General features: G+C 43.2%; 2 protein-coding genes across 2 annotated transcripts; both read left to right on the forward strand.

Annotated features, from left to right (window-relative positions):
- The first annotated feature begins 3763 nt into the window (after positions 1 to 3763).
- LOC146173123 (uncharacterized) lies at positions 3764 to 10438 on the forward strand. The gene is made up of 2 exons (XM_084585139.1): positions 3764 to 3808; positions 10025 to 10438. The coding sequence occupies exons 1-2, from the start codon at positions 3764 to 3766 to the stop codon at positions 10436 to 10438; spliced, it is 459 nt and encodes a 152-aa protein (XP_084441265.1).
- An 8277-nt stretch (positions 10439 to 18715) lies between these two features.
- Positions 18716 to 21971, forward strand: LOC146173124 (uncharacterized). The gene is made up of 2 exons (XM_084585140.1): positions 18716 to 18739; positions 21609 to 21971. Exons 1-2 carry the CDS (start codon positions 18716 to 18718, stop codon positions 21969 to 21971), a joined length of 387 nt encoding a protein of 128 aa, XP_084441266.1.
- The last annotated feature ends 373 nt before the right edge of the window (positions 21972 to 22344 follow it).

The raw sequence follows: 22344 nt of genomic DNA on the forward strand, positions 1-22344 counted from the left end.
ACGCCACATTACGCATCCGCATACCGCGAAGAAATACCCGGCTGCAAAAAAGCACTCACGTCCACCAAGAACGCGCGACCGTTACGCCTTCTTTTCTACTACAAGCGCAGGTCGCGCACCGCTAGGCTGGTGGTCATTTAATTGCTATTTGGATGTCAGTGCTACTCTATGCAAAAAGGGCGAGCGCATTCCACGTTCCCGGAGCCTGAACTGAATATTTGTTTCCTCAGAGCGGATGTATGTGCGCAGCGCCCATCTCCAGTGCCGTGGCAGACGTGGGAGTCCTTGACTATCTGCTGTGAGCAGCTCAGATGTAATGTACTCGTAGTGTGCAAAGAACCGTCAGTGAAGCAAAATCTACCTGTCAAATGGTGACGGCAGATGACACAGCATGCGCCAGGGATACTGGGAGCGTTGCAGGGATATATTCAAGAAAGTCTTGTGTTTGGGTTAGTTGGTTCATGGTTCACATAAGATTACGGCGAAAGGACCGTGGCAAAAAGAGATACACAAGCGGCAGGACGAACGCTGGTCCAGTCCTTTGTGTGTCGCTTTTGTCGTCATCCTTAGCGCCGTATTCTGTTGCAGGGATTCAGCTGGATTTTTTTACCCCCAAAAGGTGACTAGGTTTGGACGTAACTCGGAATAGTTACTAACAAGCTAAAACCGTTCAAGAGATAAAACTTCCAAACATGTGACACAAGAAACGGTTTCTATTACGTGCATTTCACGCTAGAAGACGCAGAAAACATTCACTACAAAACAGACACTTTTGCAATCCAGGCATTGAATCCGCGAATGCCTCCCTACGAAACAATCCTCTTGTTCTCCGCTCCGATCTTCCCAGCTTGGCGCCCTCTGCCACCAGAATTACGTTTCCTGGTTCATTTGTGCACTTAGCCTCTCCCTTATAACATAAGAAGATTATATTAGATGTATTTTAAGACAGCTTGGGATGTTACGATCCTATCCCCAGGTGACATGCTGATGGTGCTCTCTTGAAGAAACGACGCTAGCATGTGTCCTAAATGTTCCAAGCCCGGTGCTGGCGACATTCTTCAACTAATTTGGTATGTCCCGGTGCAATGACCTGAAGAAGGCAGTACTGATAAAAGCGCAGCAAGTTCCTTAATTCATCAGCTACCGTCACGTGAGGTGCTCGCGCGCAGGTGTCGTATTTAATTTACTATGTCGTAGTGCCTATAGACAGATAATCAACTTGCTGCAGTGCTTTTGCAAATATTTTCACATCCGCTTCTTGCTTAGCCACCTGTACCAGCTGCACGCAGATGGCACAGCTAAGAAAAATAACCTAAAGCCAGTTTTGAAATAATTTATTCAACGGTGTCCTTACTTCCATCTAAATACTCTATTCATTCTCGGAGCAGCGTCACGCCATGCAACCAATGAAGAGAAAGCGGAGGGGGGGGTCACAAATTCTCTTTCAAACAAAAAAAAAAAAAGACTAAGCCAAAGAAACAGGTAAACAAGGAAAACACATGATAAGTGCCTAAGCTGCGTTCATAACCTTCTTTGGTTGAGCCAAATTGCTTGATTGCTTTTAGACTTTCAAGACTTTCCTTGTTTTTGCTATGATCACAAAATGTATATCGTTATTTCTTATGCCTTCATCGCCGAATTGTATTAGTCCCTGCGGATATTTTCAGATACACTCCGCAACTGTGTGTCATGCTATGCTCTACCAGTAATTGGGCGTGCAATATGCTTCGGGCAGCGTTTGTATGCCTAAATCAAGTATCGCTTCCTTTTGTTCTCCGGAAAGATTTCAATCGCTGCATTGGTAGAGAAGCATTAGGGTTTTCACTGCGATGTAAGTAGCAATGATGTGACATACCATATCATCTGTTTTGATGGTTGGTAGACGTCAGAGAGGGAGGTTTGCGACAAATAATATGAGGAGCATTGAAGTGTTTTCTGATCTATACTTTCTACTGAAAGTATACCATCTATTGCCTTCAGCTCTTGACGCTTCCTCTTGCGCTGTGAAAGGCGAGAGGCAGGCAGGTTTCCAAAACTCAATCGAAACTGCTATCGTGGACTAAAGAGAAGCCCTGAATTTGTGCAGCAGCAGTTTATTTGGCCAGGACACGAAGTGCGCGAGCCGAAAGCTTTCTTTCTGGTTTCCCACGGTGAAAGGACGTTAACGTGTTCTGCCTCCTGTTGTGATTGGATCTCAACGGGGTACAAAACGCATTTCTCATGGCCTTCAACTAAACTCGGGTCTCAAAACACAACCGTTAGAAAAGCCCAGCTCATAGCACTGTCATCTTTGTAACCGGAACGTTTACAGCGCAGGCACGAGTAATCCATCCTTGCTGCCTTAAATACGTCAACAGAAACTATGCCCCCTTGCGGAAGTATGGCGGGAATAAATTTGTTCAACCTCGGCCATCAGTGGAAGAAGGACGACAGTTATAACGGATGATATTTCTGTCCTCTTGCTTTTGTGACACCTTACATTGTGGTGTTTCCAAAAACCGGAACGATGGTTTGAAGCTTCTACCTTTAGCTGTGTCAGCTTGGCCATATTTTGATCGGAACACCAGCGCTGTTTCTTAACTCGTTCTCTACGTATTTTCATTAAAAAGTGTACAACCCTTTCTCCATCTCTGCAAACAAGCAAATACTCTTGCTGCTGTTATTATTTTGGTCTACTTGACACTAAATGTGTCTGAAATATGCCCAAACCATCTCTCAGTATTGCAGTTTGTCTAAACGCGTCCTCCACACTCATATTTCAGCATGTTCTCCGAAACCTTTCAGCGCTGAAGAATCTGTATCCACGCCCACTGACAGAGGAAAACATCCCCGAGAAGTTTAGCGGCGATCATCTCCGTTGAAGCCCTGCCAGGCACTCCTCCGTTTCCTAAAAGAGTAGGGCCAGCGTGACTGGATCAGACTTTACGGTGCATATTTCGCTTAGCGACTTCTTTTCCACTTTTACTCATTTTTCTTCTGCTTTATTCCTTTCCCCCCCCGTGCAGTGTGACAAAGTGGCTCCTTTTGTTGGTTTACCTCCCCGGATTTCCTGCTTCAAATTATCCTCTCCTTCCCGTTCATCTTCCCGTGAAAGTATCTATAGCAAAGGGCATCTCTATCAGAATATCTTTATAGACTATACATCAGCTCAAATGCGTCACGCTGGCCGTAACTCGTTGTACATTTAGCATGGCCGTCCTGCATGATGCTCGACTCACAACATGTCGACCAACATTAAAATTCTTGACTGTTAATACGATAACGGTCGCGTCATTGTTGCTGAGTACGGACAAAAAAATATATGTTCTGAAGGTGGCCGAGTCTATTATACTCCCAAAACACGCCGTTATTAGGCAAGGTATATATACTGATGTTCTCGGTATAGTAATTGATTAACTGGGTCAAGAGTTATTACCTGAGATGCAGCAATTATTGATCACAGTGCGACGAGTTTGCAATTAAACCACTTGAAGTGTTTCTAAAAAAAGTCAGCAGTATATGAGCGGAGCTGTCGCACTTAGCGTATCCGATTAGGTGTGCACAGAACGGAAGTGTAGCTGCCTTTATCAAGACGCACGTGAAATAGCACCGAAGATGTTTCGGAGAAAGGGTGATCAATGTAGTGCAGTCGTATATTTGGGGGAAATGTCAGTAAAAGCACAGGAGGCGGAAACGAACCACAGTACGTTAGAGCGGAGGAAGGAAATATCTGCTGTGGCACGGAGGGTGAGGAGCGTGGCATCACTAAAAGGAAATTCCAGGAATGGCGCCTGTAGAACGTTCTGGAAACGGCGTCATCACGTTCAAGGTGCGCTCCTCGCCTTGAATGCTTTGGCGCGGGGCTGAGAGCTTCAATCCACGTTGCTATGGCATTCTACGCACCAGGATCTAGACTCAATCGGGGTACGCCGAAGAAGGACTCCACGGCCGAAGAGGCTATAGAGTAGCTCGAAGTGTTGCTCGCCGTAACGGTGTCAGGAACCGAATGCGGAACCCTCTGTAGCAGCCCGCGCAACGTGCAGAAAGGATGACGGAGACGCAGAGAAAAATCGCGTTGTCTGTCCTTAGTCCTCCCAGTATGTTGCTGTCGCGCCACGCAAGACACCATGAACCAACTGAAGCCCAACAAGCAACTATTCTAGATCTTGAAGATATGCGTGGGCATAACTGAAATGCGTACTGAGGGAAATGTATATCACAGAGGGTGAATAAACAGAAAACAATTAGCTAAGCATTCAACCAAGCTTTCACCTTGTAGTTTTTAGAGCGTTCTCAGCACCCTCATAATTTGTTTTATCTACAATCCGGCGTTATTTCAGCCACGAGAAATCAGCACCAGTGTCCTTAAATAAAATGTTTCAAACAGTGACAGAAGGTTGCAATGACGCCACATACAACACTATAAGGTAACAATACCGCAGTTAGTATTTACAGTAATTTTTCTTGTACAAAGCGGTGAAGCGAATGAGTGCACAACCCAACGTGGCGAAATAGCGCATACAGATTGAATTGGGCGGCATAGTGTGCGGAACACGTCATCAGTGGACGGTACATTCCCACGGAGCTTCCTTAGGCTTAGTTTCACTTAATTTTAGGCTTAGTTTTGATTTTGTGCGGAAAAACGAGCACGCTTTTGTAAAATACGTTTTTTTTTTGTCGTTCATAAATGTAATGGTGTTGTCTTGGTCACAGCTGCTATGCCCCGATGGGCGTTACCTACCCAAAGGTGTTAATTGTGAAGATCATTAGTGGCTATTACCTAATTAGGCACGCCATTAGAATACTTTTAAGAGTGCTGTGCCTCCTCTGTGAATCTGGATCTGCAATTGTTTTAGTATCTTTATCTCCCTGTTTTTACTTATTTTGGCAGATGTCCGGTTTTGTTTTTAGGGTTTTTATTCCCAAAACGTCTCAGGCGGTGAGAGACGTCGCAATGGAGGACATTGGAAAGTTCAACCACCTGGGGCTATTTAGCCTGCACTGACATGGCACCGTACACGGAGGCCTTATGTTCTCGCCTCTATCGAAAAGCGGCTGTTGTGACCAGCACAGTCAGACTCAGAAGTGTTGACTGAAACACCAGATCGATGTAATCTTCACGGGAATAAAATTAGTTGATAATAAAATATATTCCTGGGTTCCATTCTTGCTTCTGTACCTTCTTCGCTGCCTTTATCTTTCCATTTTAAAAGGGATTGTGCAGGTATGTCTGAAATTTAATATGGATTACTAAGAAAAAGGCCTATAAATTCAATGGTACTGCTATTCTCAATAGGCAGTGTCTGAAAATTGTATTTGTTTCAAAGAACCTTTGTATTGTCACCTAGTGGTGACAATGCCATTTGAGACAAATATGGAGGCCTGAAATTCTCTTGAATAAACTCTTTTTTTACAAAAACAAAACAACTAAGAAAACGGCAGCGGTGATAGCAAAAGCGTGCTATGCTGTCATCGATGTACAAATACTTGTTGAAATCAGCCGTGTTCATATTAAAGTCGGCAAAGAAACATCTAGATGAAGCCTCTCGACGGTGCCTATACATATTCTGGAACACTGTAGCGACACATGGGAGTGGCCGCAATCTTCTGAATGCATCTCGACCCATCTTGAGCGACCAAAAAAAAAAAAAACAAACAAACACGATAAAGCTGCTTCTCGCGACAACCAGCATGAACAAACCAAGAGAACAGAATCGATCCGTGAAGTAGAATCAGTGATAAGGCCGCATGGCGCCGGCTGTCGAAAGAAAACAAATAAATATATGAAACTTCATTAGAACTTCCTGCTGGGCGAGTTGGTAGTTCATCTTGATGTAGGGTTTTTTTTTTTTACCGCAAACAAAGACAAAGATAAGAAAGGCGAGACGTACACACACAAGCGCTAAATAGCAACTGGTTCAGGATCCATTTCCACCTGCACTCTGTGACTTGTGCAACATGCCACCTGAGGGAAGCTAACTTCTTAACCACTCAGAGCTAGTCTTGAAAAAGGTGAATTTGCCGCCAAAGTTCCGAGCGCAGCAATCTGCACAGTCTTTTAACGTGCCCCCAAGAAGGTTTTACTGGGCCGAATGATGTGAATGCGCTCTTGATGTGTTCGCGCTAAAAAAAAACCCTGCCTCAAAATATATGAAAGGTTCTCGACAATATATAATGAGCTACAATAAAGGGCCTTTATTTTGAAGGTAGTTCATCTCCAAGTATCGAGGTAAAGTGATTTCATTTAATTTTCTCCAACTTTCCGCTGTTGCTGTTGCTGCAACTTTGCTGTTGCAGATAGTAGTCGGCTTATAATTGTTTCAATTTTTGTATTCTTCAATTGTTTTATTAAAGTCATTCAGCCCGATGGTTGTTGGAAGGCATATCATGGCGTCAAGTTCTAATAATCTAATAATCTCCTATTATAGACTGGGTATAACGCTGTGTTACATGGACGCCGGTTCGAGTCAATGGGAAACTCATTAAAACAAAAATGGAAGTCGGTTGCATTTCTGTGCACGCCGTAGTTACGCATAGCCATTTAACTTTGACCCTAAACTTCAATGTATCTGACTGATGTATTCCTCATGCGCCTGCGATTGGAACAGTGTTAGGGGCGTTAATAATAGCACTCCAGTAGGGATAAACACAGAGCCGGTATTGACAAGAGGAAAAAAAAGATTTTGACATTAAGGGACGTCGAGCAATTTTTTTTATATTATCCTAGTGGCTTTAATGACTGGAGTATGCGGAATAAAATCTAAAGCTTCTCATGTTTTATGGCAATATCATTAAAAAAGTAACGTAATTGCAGTGTATAGCGACATCGCCTTTAAAACTTCTGGCGATAGCACTGCCCTGGCGAATGGAGATGACGCCAAATTCCTGGAATGTAGGGTTCTCATAATGTCTCAAGGCAGAATGCCAAGCCTCTCTGCGGTGAATAAGTAAATTGATTCTCTCTCTCTCTCTCTATCGCTCTCTCGACAAGTATGAACCTCGGTACGTGCTGTATTAGCACGAACTTCTTTCCTTGTTTAAAAAATTGCTGAAAACGTCTCTATCTTTAGACGTGTGCCCAGTGCTCAATAGCTTCGACCTTTCCTCTCGATCGTCACCAGCAAGGACTTCACGAGGCCGGTACAGCATCCGTTTCCCGGTAGGGAACATCAAGACCTTAAGCACTCCAGGAATGGTGATAAAGCGTCACCAAATAAGTCTCTGCGCGTGAGTATGATTACATTCTTCATGGTATACCTCGTCATATGACTCGGATCCGAACACTTTGCTTCATTGCTGACCCTTCACGGCGAGTTAGATACTCGAGACAGGATGCTGCATTGTGCTGGCCTTCTGAAGTCGTAGATAGGGAAGACCGGGCTAGGGGCGGCGGGAAAAACTAAGCGCCTTTCGAAATAAAATTCTTGCTTTCATTACTTTGAACGTAAACACAATCTCCTGACAAATGATAATGAACAAAGTTTTCTATCGCAAAAGCTGAATCCAAAGTGCGAGCTCTAGCTCAATAGCAGCATGTCTTGTGCCCTCCGAATATCCACTAGAGGCACGTGCTGCTCATGAAGCCCGAAAGAGCCTTCCAATTAACGCTGCCACTGCAGAAAACTAGGTCGTCGGGGATTATTTTGGTGACCTAAAGCAAGATTATAGAACCCCACCGCCATTTTTGTCTACATTATTATAGATAAGGCCAGTTCTTCATCAAGGTACGATGATTGCTGCAAGAAAGCACATTCTGCCTGAAACAATTCATAACAGTTTGCATAATTTCTTTTTCATGATAGATAGAAAATAACAAGAGAGCTTCGGAGCCACATCGTGCGCCCTGAGCCTGAAGACGAGTGTAACTCCAAGGAATCTGTTATCTATTTTCAAGCGAGCAGTCATGAATGGGCCCTGCAATATCCCGGCTATAGGTAATAAAGCTCAGGAAAAAGTGTTTTCCATTTTGCTGAAGCATCTGAATCACAATTATATTTATGCTCATCTACATCATAATTGACGGGGTCACAAAAATTACACCACTTCCTTAAAACAAAGCCGTGGCGTAGTCACCTTTTATTGTTCACCTTTTGTGTCCTCTGTGGTCATTTCATCACGATAAATGTTATGAGATCGTTATTGCATCAAAAGACACTCAATGCCACGATATTATTTTCTATTTACTGATGCTTTTACCAAGTTCCTGCGCATGGTACGCAGTTGTTTTGTTTTTACATGACGTGTCCTATACACCAGGTAATTATTATTTCATGTACTATTTTCCAGCGTTTTGGTTTCTTCATTATTAATTTCCTAATTTTTCATTTTGAAGCAGCCTCAACAATTTTGATTACCATCGATCGGTGCAGTGTTATTTGCCTCTCCTGAAGCCTCTCTGTTGGCTTCTAATTGTTTTGTTATAGCTATAATAGTCTACGCTGGTTTTATATCGATCTTAAATGCATATTAAACATTAATTAAATATTATCAGTGAAAATTGAATTTTGATGCTTCAACTCTATATTCGCATTAGCTTCGTGGAATTAAAATGAATATTTCGCTCCTGTGTGCGCTGTGTACATGATATACAGGCGAATGCACAGTGCGAGACTCCAAACTTCCGTTAGTTAACACAAGAGGCGACCGGAAGCCTACTCCACGACCATTAAGTAACGCTAGAAGGGACCATAACCTTGCCCCACCCTGTCCGCGGCTGCCCTCCATACTCTCTCCAACGAAATTCTGAGCGAGAAAGAAAGCACGCTAATTTCCGTCCGAATTCCTCGGCGGCTTAAGACCGCAAAGCGGAAAACGACCTGCTTCCTTGGCCAATACAGCACAAAGTCTTAAATAGAAAACAAAGATCTGAGGAAGGGTAAGGGTATATAAGCAACCACCGTCCCACTCCGAGACATCATAACGTCTTAAAGAAGCAGCGCTCAGCCACTCCACAATGAAGCCACTGGTATGCGTTACCTATCTCTCCTAACAGATATTGGTTTAAGGGTATGCTTGGGATATGACGCAGTACGTAACACGTACCAGGTCGCAACGCCTTAATATAGGCCGAGCGCATCAAAATATTTTGCAGGAAACGGTGTTGAGAAAACTGTTCCTCCTTCATGTGCCATCATCAAATGCATTGAAAAGAATGCAGGATATTTACCTAGCTTTTAAGAAAAGGCATATACTCTTCTAGAGCTTATAGTCATTAGCTGCAAAATGTTCCAACACTCCGAAAGACCAGCAATAGTGGATGACGTAACAATTTCGATAGTTATTTAGAATTCTCAAATCATGCACAGCTTGCCAGAACTTTACGGAAGTGCCCATCTCCATAAACTATACGCTATAGCCGTATATTTCGACGTATAAAAATCCTCCTGCACATTTTAGAAGGAACACTTAACCTTATAATGCGCATAACGAATTATGCTATTCTGTTGAAGCGTATAAAATCATTAGGTGGAGGCAAAGTAATGAAATTTATGAATGTACGATTTAATTAATAACAAATCAAGTGCGTGACTTTCGAAACCTATTCTCCATCACGTGTATTGACACTGTATATTTTAATAACCTGGCTAAAGTCTTGAACAAGGGGCTCAGTCAAATAGCTCGCGATATTGCGAGCTGCTTTCAAAGTCACGGCAGTTCTGTGACTCCGAAATATAGACAGCAAATCAGGTGTGCAGCTTCAAAAAGTTCGGATATATTAGCTAAAGCAGAATGGCTTATACACTTGTCGAATTTCTTTTATTCACATTTTGCTATCTACAAGAAATTCAGCCAATCTTTCTCATAAATTGCGGAGCTGTTGTGTAGACGGCGAAAGAACTGACCACAACCGTAACATATGTAGAGAGACACTGCCACCTGGCTGCCTATACCTCGCAATCATACAAAATGCACAAAAAATGCATATATCCGGATTTTCAAGTGTCTAAAATGTTGGATGTTGCCTTTAACTAACACTTTTAAAACAATGTGTATACTATTGGCTTTTATCGTCTACATTTTGCTTGATATACATCTGAATTTTAAGATCCTGTTTAGTCAAATTGCTACTATATCCCGAATTACGCTTTCTACACAGACAATCTCGCTCTTCGTGTCTGCCTTCGTGGTTTGCGCCATTGCTGGCGAACTGGGAGGCTACGGAGGTGGATACGTACTTGGCTACGGCGGTGGTCTTGGTTACGGTGGTGGCCTCGGATACGGTGGAGGTGTTGGCGTGGGAAGCAGTGTGACGCTACTGCGCGGCGGTTCCGGATTCTCCAGGGCAGTGGCCGGACCTGTCTTCGTCGTCAGAACGATTCACCACGTGGACAAGGTTCACGGAGGAGGTGCCATCGTAGCCCACAGCGGACTTGGAGGCCACGGGGGTGGACTCGGATTCGGTGGAGGCCTTGGATACGGAGGAGGCCTCAAGTACGGTGGTTACGGCCACAGGGGATAGGTGTGCGTGTCTGTGTGTTAGGGTGCACGAATTTGTGCTGCGGAAGTATGGGCAGTGTGTTTTCAATTGAAGACGTCGACAAGAGGCTGCGATATTCTACATGAAGCTGATTACCACGTCAACCGGAAAAATAAATGGCTTTCGTCATCGTCATCGTATCGTCTGCCTGCGGCTGGTCAGAAGAAAAGCCTTTCTTGCAATCTGTCCGCAAGAAAAAATTTAAATAAATGGTTTACTTCGACTTTTTTCTGCTGTACAAAGAATCGATTAAGGACTGTTGAAGGAAGTTCTCAGCCTAGGCTTCTACCTTTCAGGAAATGCAAAGGCAGTTGCCACTGATAATGAGAGAGGGGAGGAGAACGTCACACGGATTTGTTATGCGTAATATAATAATCGAATATATATTTATGTGGAGTTACGTCGGCATGACGTAAGAATGAGATGAAAGTAACGAGCAATAGATCACACATACCATGAGGCCCCGGGTGCTGGCGTATACATGGCCGCTTCTACTTGTCGTACGCGCCTGCACCACTTGCAGAATCCTGAAGCCTTGGTAGCCATCTAGTCTCATCGAGCCGAACTTTGCAAATCCCTGCGTTTTCGATCAACGTAGTATAAGTGGATCTGAAATGGTGAAATAATAATAATAATAATAATAATAATAATAATAATAATAATAATAATAATAATAATAATAATAATAATAATAATAATAATAATAATAATAATAATAATAATAATAATAATATTAATAATAATAATAATAATAATAATAATAATAATAATAATAATAATAATAATAATAATAATAATAATAATAATAATAATAATAATAATAATAATAATAATAATAATAATAATAATAATCAATCAATTAATCAATCAATCAATCAATAATAATAATAATCAGCAGCAGCAGCAGCAGCAGCAGCAGCCTGATTATACCCACTGCAGGGCAAAGGCCTCTCCCATATTTCTCCAATTAACCCGGTTCTGTGCTTGCTGCGTCCACTTGACCCCTGCGAGCTTCTTAATCTCATCCGCCCAACTAACTTTCTGCCGCCCCCTGCTACGCTTTCCTTCCCTTGGAATTCAGTTTGAATCCATAATAGGTCTCTTATCGCGTTAGCCAAGTGGATACTGCACTAAGTTTCTAAGCCCATAAAGGTGGGACTGATCTGGACCGCGGTGAACGCGTGGTTTAAGTGAAAGACATGAACGACTACCTGTGCAACATGTCCTATCATTGCATGTTAAAGTATCCTAGTTTATAGAAATTACCAGACCCTTTCACTATGGCACTCCTTATATATGGCCGGTGTAGCTTTATAATGTTGAACCCCATATACTGCTCCAATCCCTTCCATTTTTGCCATACCATACCACTCAGTATCATGCCATACCCCACCACGTCACATTATGCCACATCATAATGAATCCTAATATGATATCCCACGTGAACTCTGGTCTTTTGGGGAAGGGGCCATGAATCCGACTTTTCTGGGTCACGGTTGTTTCCTAATGAATTTCCGAACAGCGTCAAGAAGCATTTTTATAATGAGTACATCTGCTGCACGCGAAAGATTAGGCAAGTGTTCATGCGGACACAATACATTTTAGCCTGCGGGTGTTCGCGTGCTTTGCGCATGTAACTGAGCGAGATGAGCATAAATTAGCCAAACAGATTTTATAACCACAAGGAAGAACTCCTCGCCTTAATTGAACAACATTGCTACCTAAAAAAGAGGCAACGCTATAATTCGCAAATCTTTCGTGCTTTATTTGCCACAACAAATATCTGGAAAATAACGGCGTACTTCATCTCGCATTTATCGCTCTTAGAGAGCACTTATACGCACTATCATTTCTCTGCCGCTACTCACACTTGTTTCTCTTGCTCCCTCCCTAAAGTTCCTGCCGGAATGTGTTAACTTGTCTGGGCGAATTAATAACAGGCTTTTGTTATGCAAACGCTGTTTATCATGGACCTTGATACAATGACCTTGAATGCTGGCCTCGAATACAATTTTTCTCCTCCTCTCCGCTCAGGTAGCAATTGCTTCCGTACAGCTAAAGCTGGGCTGCACTGGTTGACATGTACTATATATTTTAGGTTTCTTATGGGGTGTTTAAATTGTGCGTGTTTTTATGTCAGTTTCCAGAAAACAGATAAGTGCTTGAGCATTTTCGTTCGTAAAGATTCAATGATTTGCCCCTTTCTCCCATTATTGATGTTTATTCCGGAGCAAACGCAGCCTGTGCTACTTTAAAATTGCAGGTGCAACTGAGCAGCTTATTTCTAGTCGCTCAACACGAACCGTCTACGTTATGCTGCAAATAGCTCTTTGATGACCTCAATGATGTGAAGGATGGTTTAGCTTAACCTGAGACGTCCACGTAAAATACTTTTCTTGGCGCTACCAAAGTATACGAGTGTAAATGACTGGTATCAACTGTATGTATGCTTTCTTTCAGAGCGAAAAGGTTTATACTAAACTCAATCACGGTAGGCCTCTACACCCCGTAAAGGAACCGCCCGGCTGCAAAGTACCGCTCACGTTCTCCAAGCCCTCAGGACCGTTACACCTTATTTCTGGCTACAAGCGCTCGTCGGGCACTGCTAGGCTGGTGGTGATTTGATTGCTAGTTAGACTCCACTGCTAGTTTATGTGAAATGGGTGAGCGCATCCCATGTTCCCCAAGGTTGTATTGAGTATTTGGTTTCTCAGAGCGGATGTATGCACGTGGCGCCATTCTCCGGTGCCGTGGCAGACGCAGGAGCTCCTGATCATCTGTTGTGAGCAGCAACCGATGCATTGCGCTCGTAGTGTGCAAATAGTTGTCTGTAAAGCAAAATCTGTCTGTGGGCGCTGCAAGAGGCTCCGCAGCTGAACCAAAGAGAGCCGCCAGATGGACACAGCATGCGATAGAGACCGTCAGTAGCATTGCAAAAATACCGTTCAGAAACTGTTGTTTGAGGCAGTTGGTTCCTTATCCACAAAAGAATACGGTGCGAAGGACGAGGACAAAAGAAATAGACAAACTATAGTACCAACGCTTGTCCTGTGCTCCCAATATACGACAACCGAAATGCTTTCACGTGCATTTCACCCAAGAAGGCGCGCAAATTATTGACTAGAGAAGACCAGACGCTCTAACAATGCAGGCATCGAAACCGAATGCCTCCTAAACTAGCCACCCTTTTGACCTCCTCTCCACACCTCCCAGCTTGGCGCCCTCTGCAATCAAAATTACGTTTCCTGGTTCCCTCGTGCACTTAGTCTGTCCCTCATAACATAAGCAGATTATATCACATGTCGTTTGGGAAGGCTTGGGTTGACACCATCATAACTACCAGGTGACATGTTGACGGGCCTTCTTGAAGAAACAACGCTAGCACTTGTCCTAAATGTTCTAATCCCGCCGCTGGCGACGTTCCTGAAAATAAGGGGGGTGGGGCATGTCTCGGAGCAATGTCTTCAAAAAGGCAGTACTGTTAGAAGCAACGCGGCAAGTCGCTTCAACTGCCGTCGTGTGAGTTGCTCGCGAGCAGGGGTCTTTTTTCTTTCCCCGTGTTATTGTACTTTGACCGAGAACTAACTTCTTGGAGTGTTTTGGCCATTGTGGTCACGTCCACTTCTTGCCTGTTTACCTGTGCCAGCCGCACGTAGGTGGCACAGCAGAGAAAAAAATCCTCAAGCCAGTTTCGGAACAATTTATTCTACGTGGTCATAACATCGATGCACATTTTCTACTCATTATCGGAGGAGCGTAGCGGCAGGCAACCGATATAGAGAAACAATATTCGTTACACGCCTTCTCTAAATCCTTTAGAAGGACTAAACCAAAATAATAACTAAACAAAGGTAAAGCACGCTAAGTATCTAAGAGCGTTAATAAATTGTATTAGTTGAGTCACATTGTGGGATTGATTGCTTCATGACTTTTCCAGAGTTTTCTTTGTTTACATTGTGATCACCGATTGTATATCATGATTTGTTATACCTTTATAGCCGAATTGAATTAGACCCCGCGGAAAGTTTGCGATATGGTCTGAAATCATATGTCATGCTATGCCCTACTAGTACACCGGTAGAAGCATTAGGTTGTTCACTGGAGCGTGAGTAACAATGTAGCAACATATCATATCCCCTATTTTCATGGTTTCTGGACGCCAGGAAGGGCAGTACGCCACAATCTAGAATGTTGAAGTGTTTGCTGATCTACACTTCTCAAAGAGAGCAGCACCTATTGCCTTCAGTTCCTACCCCTTCTTAACACAGTGTGCAAGAAAAAGGTATGATAGTTTTTCAAAAATTAATAGATGAAACTGGTGTCGTGGGTAAAAAAGGTCCAAAGTTGGGCAGCAGCCATTCATTCTGCCATGACACAAAGTGGGCGTGTCGAAAGCCTTCCTTCTGGATGATTTCCACGGTGAAAGGTCGCGTGTGTTCTGCCCCTTCTTTCGATTAGATCTCGACGGGGTGCAAAACGAATTTCTCATGGCGCTCAACCAAACTGGTGTCTGAAAACACAACCAGTAGTGAATTCCAGTTCATAACACTGTCATCGTTTTAACCAGAAAAATTAAAGCATGGACGAGTAATACGTGCTTGCTGCCTTAAATAAGTCAACAGAAACTGCACCGTCAATTCACATTGCTATGGCTGGTTACCCACTAGGCTCTAGTCTTAGGCGGGGTACGCCGAAGAAAGACGCTACGTACGGCAGAAGGGGCTAGAACAGCTCGAAATGTCGCTCGCTGTAAGGCCGTCAGGAAGTTAATGTCAAACCTTGCGTAGCAGCGCGAACAATATGCGGAAAGAACGATTGAGACACAGTGAAAAGGTCTCTGTGTCCGTCGCAGTCCGTCGCTTCTACGCAAGATACCATGAGTCTATTTAGCCCAACAAGCAACTATTCTGGATGTGGAAGTTATGTACGAGCATTACTAGAGTGCGTACTGGAGAAGATGTATTTCACAGAATGTGAATAAAGAAGAAAACAATTAATTCAATATCCAACAAGACCCTCATCTCAAAATTAAAAATAGACTGCTCAGCCTTATCACAATCTGTTTTATTTACAATCCGGCCTTGTTTCAGCCGCGAGAAATCACAAACCAGCGTCCCTAAATAAAATGTTTCCCCCAGTAACAGAAGACTGCAATGACACAACATTCAACACTGCAAAATAACGATAACACGGTTAGGATTTAGTGTCAATTTTCTCACATTGAGTGTGGAAACGAAAGAGTGTACAGCATTATGTGGCGAAATAGCGCATGCAGTTCGAATTGGGTGGCATAGTTTGCACAACACGTCATCAGCGAACGTCATATTTCTACGAAGCTCCTTTTGGCTTAGCTTACCTTACTTTGATTTTGTGCGGAAAAACGAGCTGGCGTTTGTAAAAAACGTTTTTCTTCGTTCATAACTATAATGATGTTTTCTTGGCCAAGGCTGCTATGCCCATAGCTACCCAACGGTGATAATTGTGAAGATTATTAGTGGCTTTTACTTATTTAGCACGCCATTACAAGAATTCAGAGTGCTGTGCATCAGCCGTGAATTTAGTATTTAGTAAATGTATTTAGTATTTTATCTCCGTTTTTACTAATTATTCGAGATGCTTGGTTTTGTTTGCGGGGTTTTCAATCTCAAAGCGTCTCACACAGTGACAGTTGTCGCAGTGGAGGACTCCAAACATTTCGACCGCCTGGGCTTCTTCAACCTGCACAGGCATCGCGCCTTATGCGCATGGGGGCCTTATGCTTTTCGCCTCCATCCAAAAACGGCTTCTGTGGCCGGGAAGGTCAGACTCAGAAGTGTTGACTGAAAGACCAGGTGGACTAAATCATGACGGGAATAAAATCAATTCATGGTCGAATATATTTGTGCGTTCCATTCTTGCTTCTTTACCTTTTACGCTGCCTTGATATTTCCCTTTTTAAAAGAGATGGTGTTTAAGTATATCTGAAATTTAAGATAAAAAACTAAAGAAAGAGGCCTGTGAATTCAAAGGTGCTGCGGTTCTCAATCGGCCGTGTGACATAAAACAATTTCTAAGATACTTAAGGTTCTTCATGCGTATTTGATGCTAGAGCAATGGACTCTTTTTGTTGCGTGAAAATAATCTGTGTTTTAAAGAACCTTTATATTGTCCCGTAGTGTGGCAATGCCACTGGCGACAAATTTGGAGGCCTGAAGTTCACTGAAATAAACCCTTTATTGGGGCTTAATTCCGCGCACAAAAAAAAAACAACAACAAAAACTAATCAATCGGTGGTGGCGATAGCAACACGCGTGCTCGGCGGTCGTCGATCCACGAATGCCGATCGCAATTAGCAGTGCTCAATTTAGAGCTGGTCAAAAAACAGTGGCCCTGAAGGTCTGATCACGGGAGTCTTGCATCGGTGACACTCACGGCATATTTTCACGTAATGAAATTCGTTGGTAGGCAACCACGGCCAGTATAGTTCTGGATTCGCTGCAACGTACGCGCTAACCCGAGATTCTCTGCTGTGGGCTCATTGTGCAACGCCTGCAGAATTTCCTGCCGGAGGCTTTCAGGCACTACAAGGTTCTCACAATTCTTCACAAGGATGCCATTGCTTATTATGAACGACTACAAATGACTCTTGAATACAGCAGGAAGGGAACTGTTTTATATTGCAGGTAATCGGCTGTGTCTTTCAGCTCAGTGTCTGATCGCTGTTGGTGCACGAAACTGCTAGCGCTTACTAGTCCCAAACAGACGCCGTCGTCGACCTCTTTGAGGGGGGCGTCAAACGGGGCTCATCCACACAAAAAAAATAAGCAATCGGTGGCAGCGATAGCAATAAGCTTGCTCGGAGGTCATCGATATAGGAATGCCCTTTGTTGTCAGCAGTTCCTGTAGTGTCCTCTTTCATGTCTGTGTCGCGCTGAATGCCCCGTTATCATGGCTGAATTTAAATTCGGCTAAGAACCATCTAAATAAAGCCTCAGACGGTGCCTAGCATAACCTGGAACATTGTAGTAACACACGCGAGTGGCCGGAATCTTCTAGAAAGATCTCGACCCATCTTTCGCGACAAAGAAAACGATAAAGCTGCGTCTCGCCACAACGAGCATGAACAAACAAAGCATATAGAATCGATCCATGCGCTTGAATCCCAGTGATAAGGCCGCATGCCGGCGGCTGCCGAAAAACAAAAAACAAATAAATAGTTGAATTGTTTGCGACAATATCCAATGAGCTGCATTAAACAGCTTTTATTTCGATGGTCGTTCACCATAAAACATTGAGGTAAAAGGGGCACTTGTAAGCCGTTGCAGGTAGAAGTTGGCTATAATTAATGCAATTTGTGATTTCTTCAAATATTTCATTCTAGCCATTGTGGCCGATAGTTGTTAGATACTTTATTGCGTCAGGTTTCAACCCGAAGGGCTTCGAATAATTTCCCATTTAACACTTGGGTGAATACAGTGCTATGGAAGCGGGCTCGAGGCGATAGGAAACTTATTATCAAAATGAAAAAGTAAGTTGATTGTATTTTGTGCACGCCGTAGTTATGCAAACCCATTTAACATTGCCGCTAAACTTGAAAATATGTGACTGATGTATCCCTCATGCGCCTGCCATTGGAACAGAGATAACGGTGTTAATAATAGCGCTCCATTAAGGACAAGCGCAGCGCCGAATGTGAAGAGCGGAATAAGATTTTACGTTAAGGGGTGGTTGAACAATTTATCATCCTACTAACTTGAATGACTCGAGCCTGCAGAATGGAAGGTTAAGCTTCCTATGTTTGATGACAATAACATTCAAAAGATACGTAACTATACTAAATAAAGCGACGTCGTATTCTGGACGGTGCTGCACTAGCGGCCGATATGGGTGATGGCACCAAATTTCTAGAATGTCGGGTTTCCGCGATACCTCGCTGCAGAATGCCAAGCCTCGCTGTGCTGAAGAAATAAAGTGATTCTCTCTTTCTGGGTCTCTCGACGAGCAGTTCCATCAACTTCGGCACATGCTCTGTTAGCACAAACTTGTTTCCTGCTTGCAAATATTTTTGCAAACGTTTATGTCTCCAGCAGTGTGCCCACTGCTCACTAGCTGGGAACTTACCTTGATCGTCACCAGTAAAGATTTAACAAAACCGGCACTGCACTCGTTTTCCAGTAGGGAACATCAGGACCTTAACTACTACAGCAATGAAGGTAAAGATTCAGCAAAGGAATCTCTGCGCGCGGGTATGATTGCACGTTACAGGGGACATCTCCTCATATGACTCAGACCCGCACACTTTCCGTCATTTGCTAACCCTTCACGGGGAGTCCCATATTCGGGACAGGCTGCTGCATTGAATTGGCCCGCTGAAGTTGTAGATGCTGAAACCTTCGCAAAGGGCGGCGGGTAAAACAAAGCGCATTTTGAAATGAAATTTTTAACAAGGAACCAATAAACTTGCTTTCAAAACTTTGAACGTAAATAAATACAATCTCGTGATAAATGATAATGTAGCAATTTTGGTGTCGTAAAATTCTAAACTCAAGACACGCAGTGCAGTTAAACAAAGTTTTGTGCATATGATATGAAATTAAAAAAGAAAACGGCAGCTCAAGCTAAGCAGCAGTACTTCGTGTGCCCTCCAAAACTTCCGCTTAGAGCCCGCTATGTTCTAAAATCCCGAAAGAGCCTAACAATGTATGCTACCCCAGAAGAAAAGTGGCTTGTTGGGAAATTGTTTTGGTGGCCTAAAGCAATCTTGTGGAACCTCGCTGTTATTGTCTATATAATTAAAGGTGTGAACATTGCTTCATCTAAGTGGTATATTTCTTGCAAGAAAGCATCTTCGGCCTCAAACAATCCAAATATTTTGTGTAATTTCTTCAGCGCAAGAAGAATGATTTACCAGACGAGAAGCTTCAGCGCCACATCATGCGACCTGAGCCTGCCCTTGAGTGTAACTTATGGTAATGTATTCTACTTTTCGTGCGAACATTTCGGAATGCGCGCTGCAGTTTTTCGGCTTTAGCTAGTAAAGCCCAAGCAAAAATGTTATTTTGTTTTTAATTGTGCCTAAACATAAGTATATTTATTGATGATCATCATCGCCATAATTAACGGGCTCACAAAAATTACATCGTTTTTTTTTTTCAAACAAGGCCTTGACGTGGCTAATAAACTTTGTTTCCTTTTACGTCCGCTGTGGCTATTTAATGACGGGAAATGTCCTGACATCATTACTAGATCAAACGACATTCAATACCACGATGTCATTTTTTAGTTCTTTGCTGATGCCTGTAATAAATCACTCCGCAGGATATGCATTTGTTTCCTTTTGCCTGACGTACCCTATAGACTGAATAGTTAATTATTTTTTCTTCAGAAATTTGTTAGTACTTTATTTTCTCCATAATTCATTTCCTGCTTTTTCCGTCTGACGCTGCATTAACAATTTTGCCTGCCACCAAGCCACACTGTTATTCGCCTTATTTCTAGCCTCTAACTATAGGCTCCTTAATTGCTTCTTTATCGCTATTATCAGGCGATCCTAGTTTTATATCAACCTCTAATGCATAATCAATAAGGTAAACAACATTATCGGTAAGAATTAAATTTAGATGTTTTAACTGCATATTTGCATCAACTGTGTGAAACTAAAATGAATATTTAGCTCTAGTGTGGGACCGTGTATGATCTGTTTTACAGGCTTGAACACACAGTACAAGACCTTAAAATTCCGTTTGGCAACACAAGGGGCAAAAAGAAGCGTACCTCGCCCAGTTCGTCGCGCGGTATATACTCTCTCCACCGAATATTCGAGCGAGGGAGAAGGTTGGCTAATTTCCCTCCGAATTCTTCGGCGGCTCTAAGAGACGGCAAAGCGGAAAACGACCTCTTTCCTTGGCCAATGCAGCACAAAGATTTAACTAAAAAACAAAGGTCTGAGGAAGGGTAAGGGTATATAAACAACCACCGGCCCACTGCGAGACACCATATCGTCGAGAGGAAGCAGCGCTCAACAACTTCACCATGAAGCCAGTGGTACGCTTTACCTTGCTCTTGCAACTTGAGTATTTTGAAGCGTACGCTTGTGTTACGACGGAGTTCCTAAACCATATCCGGTTGCATCGTCTTAATTTAAGTCGAACGTATCAAAATATTCTGCAGGAATATGTGCAGAGAAAACTGTTTTTCCTTTATGTGCCATCATAAAATGCATTGCAAAGGACGTAGGATATTTCCTTAGCTTATAAGAAGACGTAAATACTCTTCAATCTCGAGCTTCTAGTCATTTGCTGGAAACTTTGTTTCAACGCTGCGGAAGACCAGCTGTAGTGGGCGACATAACAGTTCCGACAGTTACTTAGAATAACAAGACCACGGCTTGCCCGAACTTCAATGAAGCGGACATCGCCACAAACTATAAGCTAAGACCGCGTCTAATTCGGCGTCTAAATATTTCTTCTCTGCCCCTTATAGCTGTGTTACTCAACCTTAAAATGTGCATTACGGATAGTTCTATTTTGTTGAAACGTAGAAAATTGTTAGGCGGAGGTAAAGTAGTGACATTTATTGGTGCATGGCTTAATTCATGACAAAGCAAGTGCGTGGTTTTCGGAACCTATTCTTCATCTCATGTATTGACCCTCCATATTCTAATAACATGGTTAAAGTCTTGAACAAGGGGCTGAGTCGAGTAGCTCGGATACTTCGAGCTGACTCCAAACACATGACAGTTCAGCGACAGTAAATTATCAAGAGTAAATCTGGTGTGTAGCTTCAGAAATTTTGGATATATTAGCAAAATCAAAATGGCCTGTACATTTCACTCTAATTTTTTATATCCATATTTTGCTATGTACTATTGGAATTCAGCTAATCAGTCTGATAGCTGGGGAGCTGACGTGTAAGGGCTGAAAGAACTTACCTCCACCATAATATGTTTAGAGATAATGGCTTATAGTAGCCCATCCAAGGAACCATAAAAATGCACCGCAACATGCGTTATCGATCTAGTTTTCAACTGTTCAAAATGTTGGCATGTTGTTTTTAACCAACACAGTGCGAACTATTGGCTTTTGTTGTCTACATTTTGCTTGATATACATCTGAATTTTAAGATCCTGTTTAGTCAAATTGCTACTATATCCCGAATTACGCTTTCTACACAGACAATCTCCCTCTTCGTATCTGCTATCGTTGTTTCCGCCATTGCCGGCGGACTGGGAGGCTACGGAGGCGGATATGGACTAGGCTACGGCGGTGGTCTTGGTTACGGTGGTGGCCTTGGCTACGGTGGAGGTGTTGGTGTGGGAAGCAGTGTGACGCTACTGCGCGGTGGTCCTGGCTTCTCCAGAGCAGTGGCCGGACCTGTCTTCGTCGTCAGAACGATCCACCACGTAGACAAGGTTCACGGAGGAGGTGCCATCGTGGCCCACAGTGGACTCGGAGGCTACGGAGGTGGACTCGGATTTGGTGCAGGCCTTGGATACGGAGGAGGCCTGAAGTACGGCGGTTACGGCTTCAAGGGATAGATGTCTGTCTCTGTGTGTTAAGGTTGCACGAATGTGTGCCGTGGCAGTCTGGACAGTGTGTTTTCGATTGAAGACGTCGACAAGAAGCTTCGATATTCTCTTTGAAGCTGGTCACTAAGGCAACTGCAATGAGAAAGGGCTTTCGTCATCATCATTGTATCGTCTGCTGGCCAGAAGAAGGGCGTTTCTCGCAATGTGTCCGCAAGGAAAAATAAATGTTTTACTTCGAATATTTTCTGCTCTACAGCGGGCTCACCACTTTCTGAAGCATGCAGCCTGGGTAGCTATTTAGTCGCATCGCACCGATGTTTGCAAGTTACGGTTTTTTTTTAGCGAAAAATCGTTAATTGATCTGAATTGGCGAATGAATAAC

This window comes from Amblyomma maculatum, chromosome 11, assembly GCF_055883805.1.
Source record: "Amblyomma maculatum isolate TAMU_Amacu chromosome 11, ASM5588380v1, whole genome shotgun sequence".
In the NCBI taxonomy this organism is placed as follows: domain Eukaryota; kingdom Metazoa; phylum Arthropoda; class Arachnida; order Ixodida; family Ixodidae; genus Amblyomma; species Amblyomma maculatum.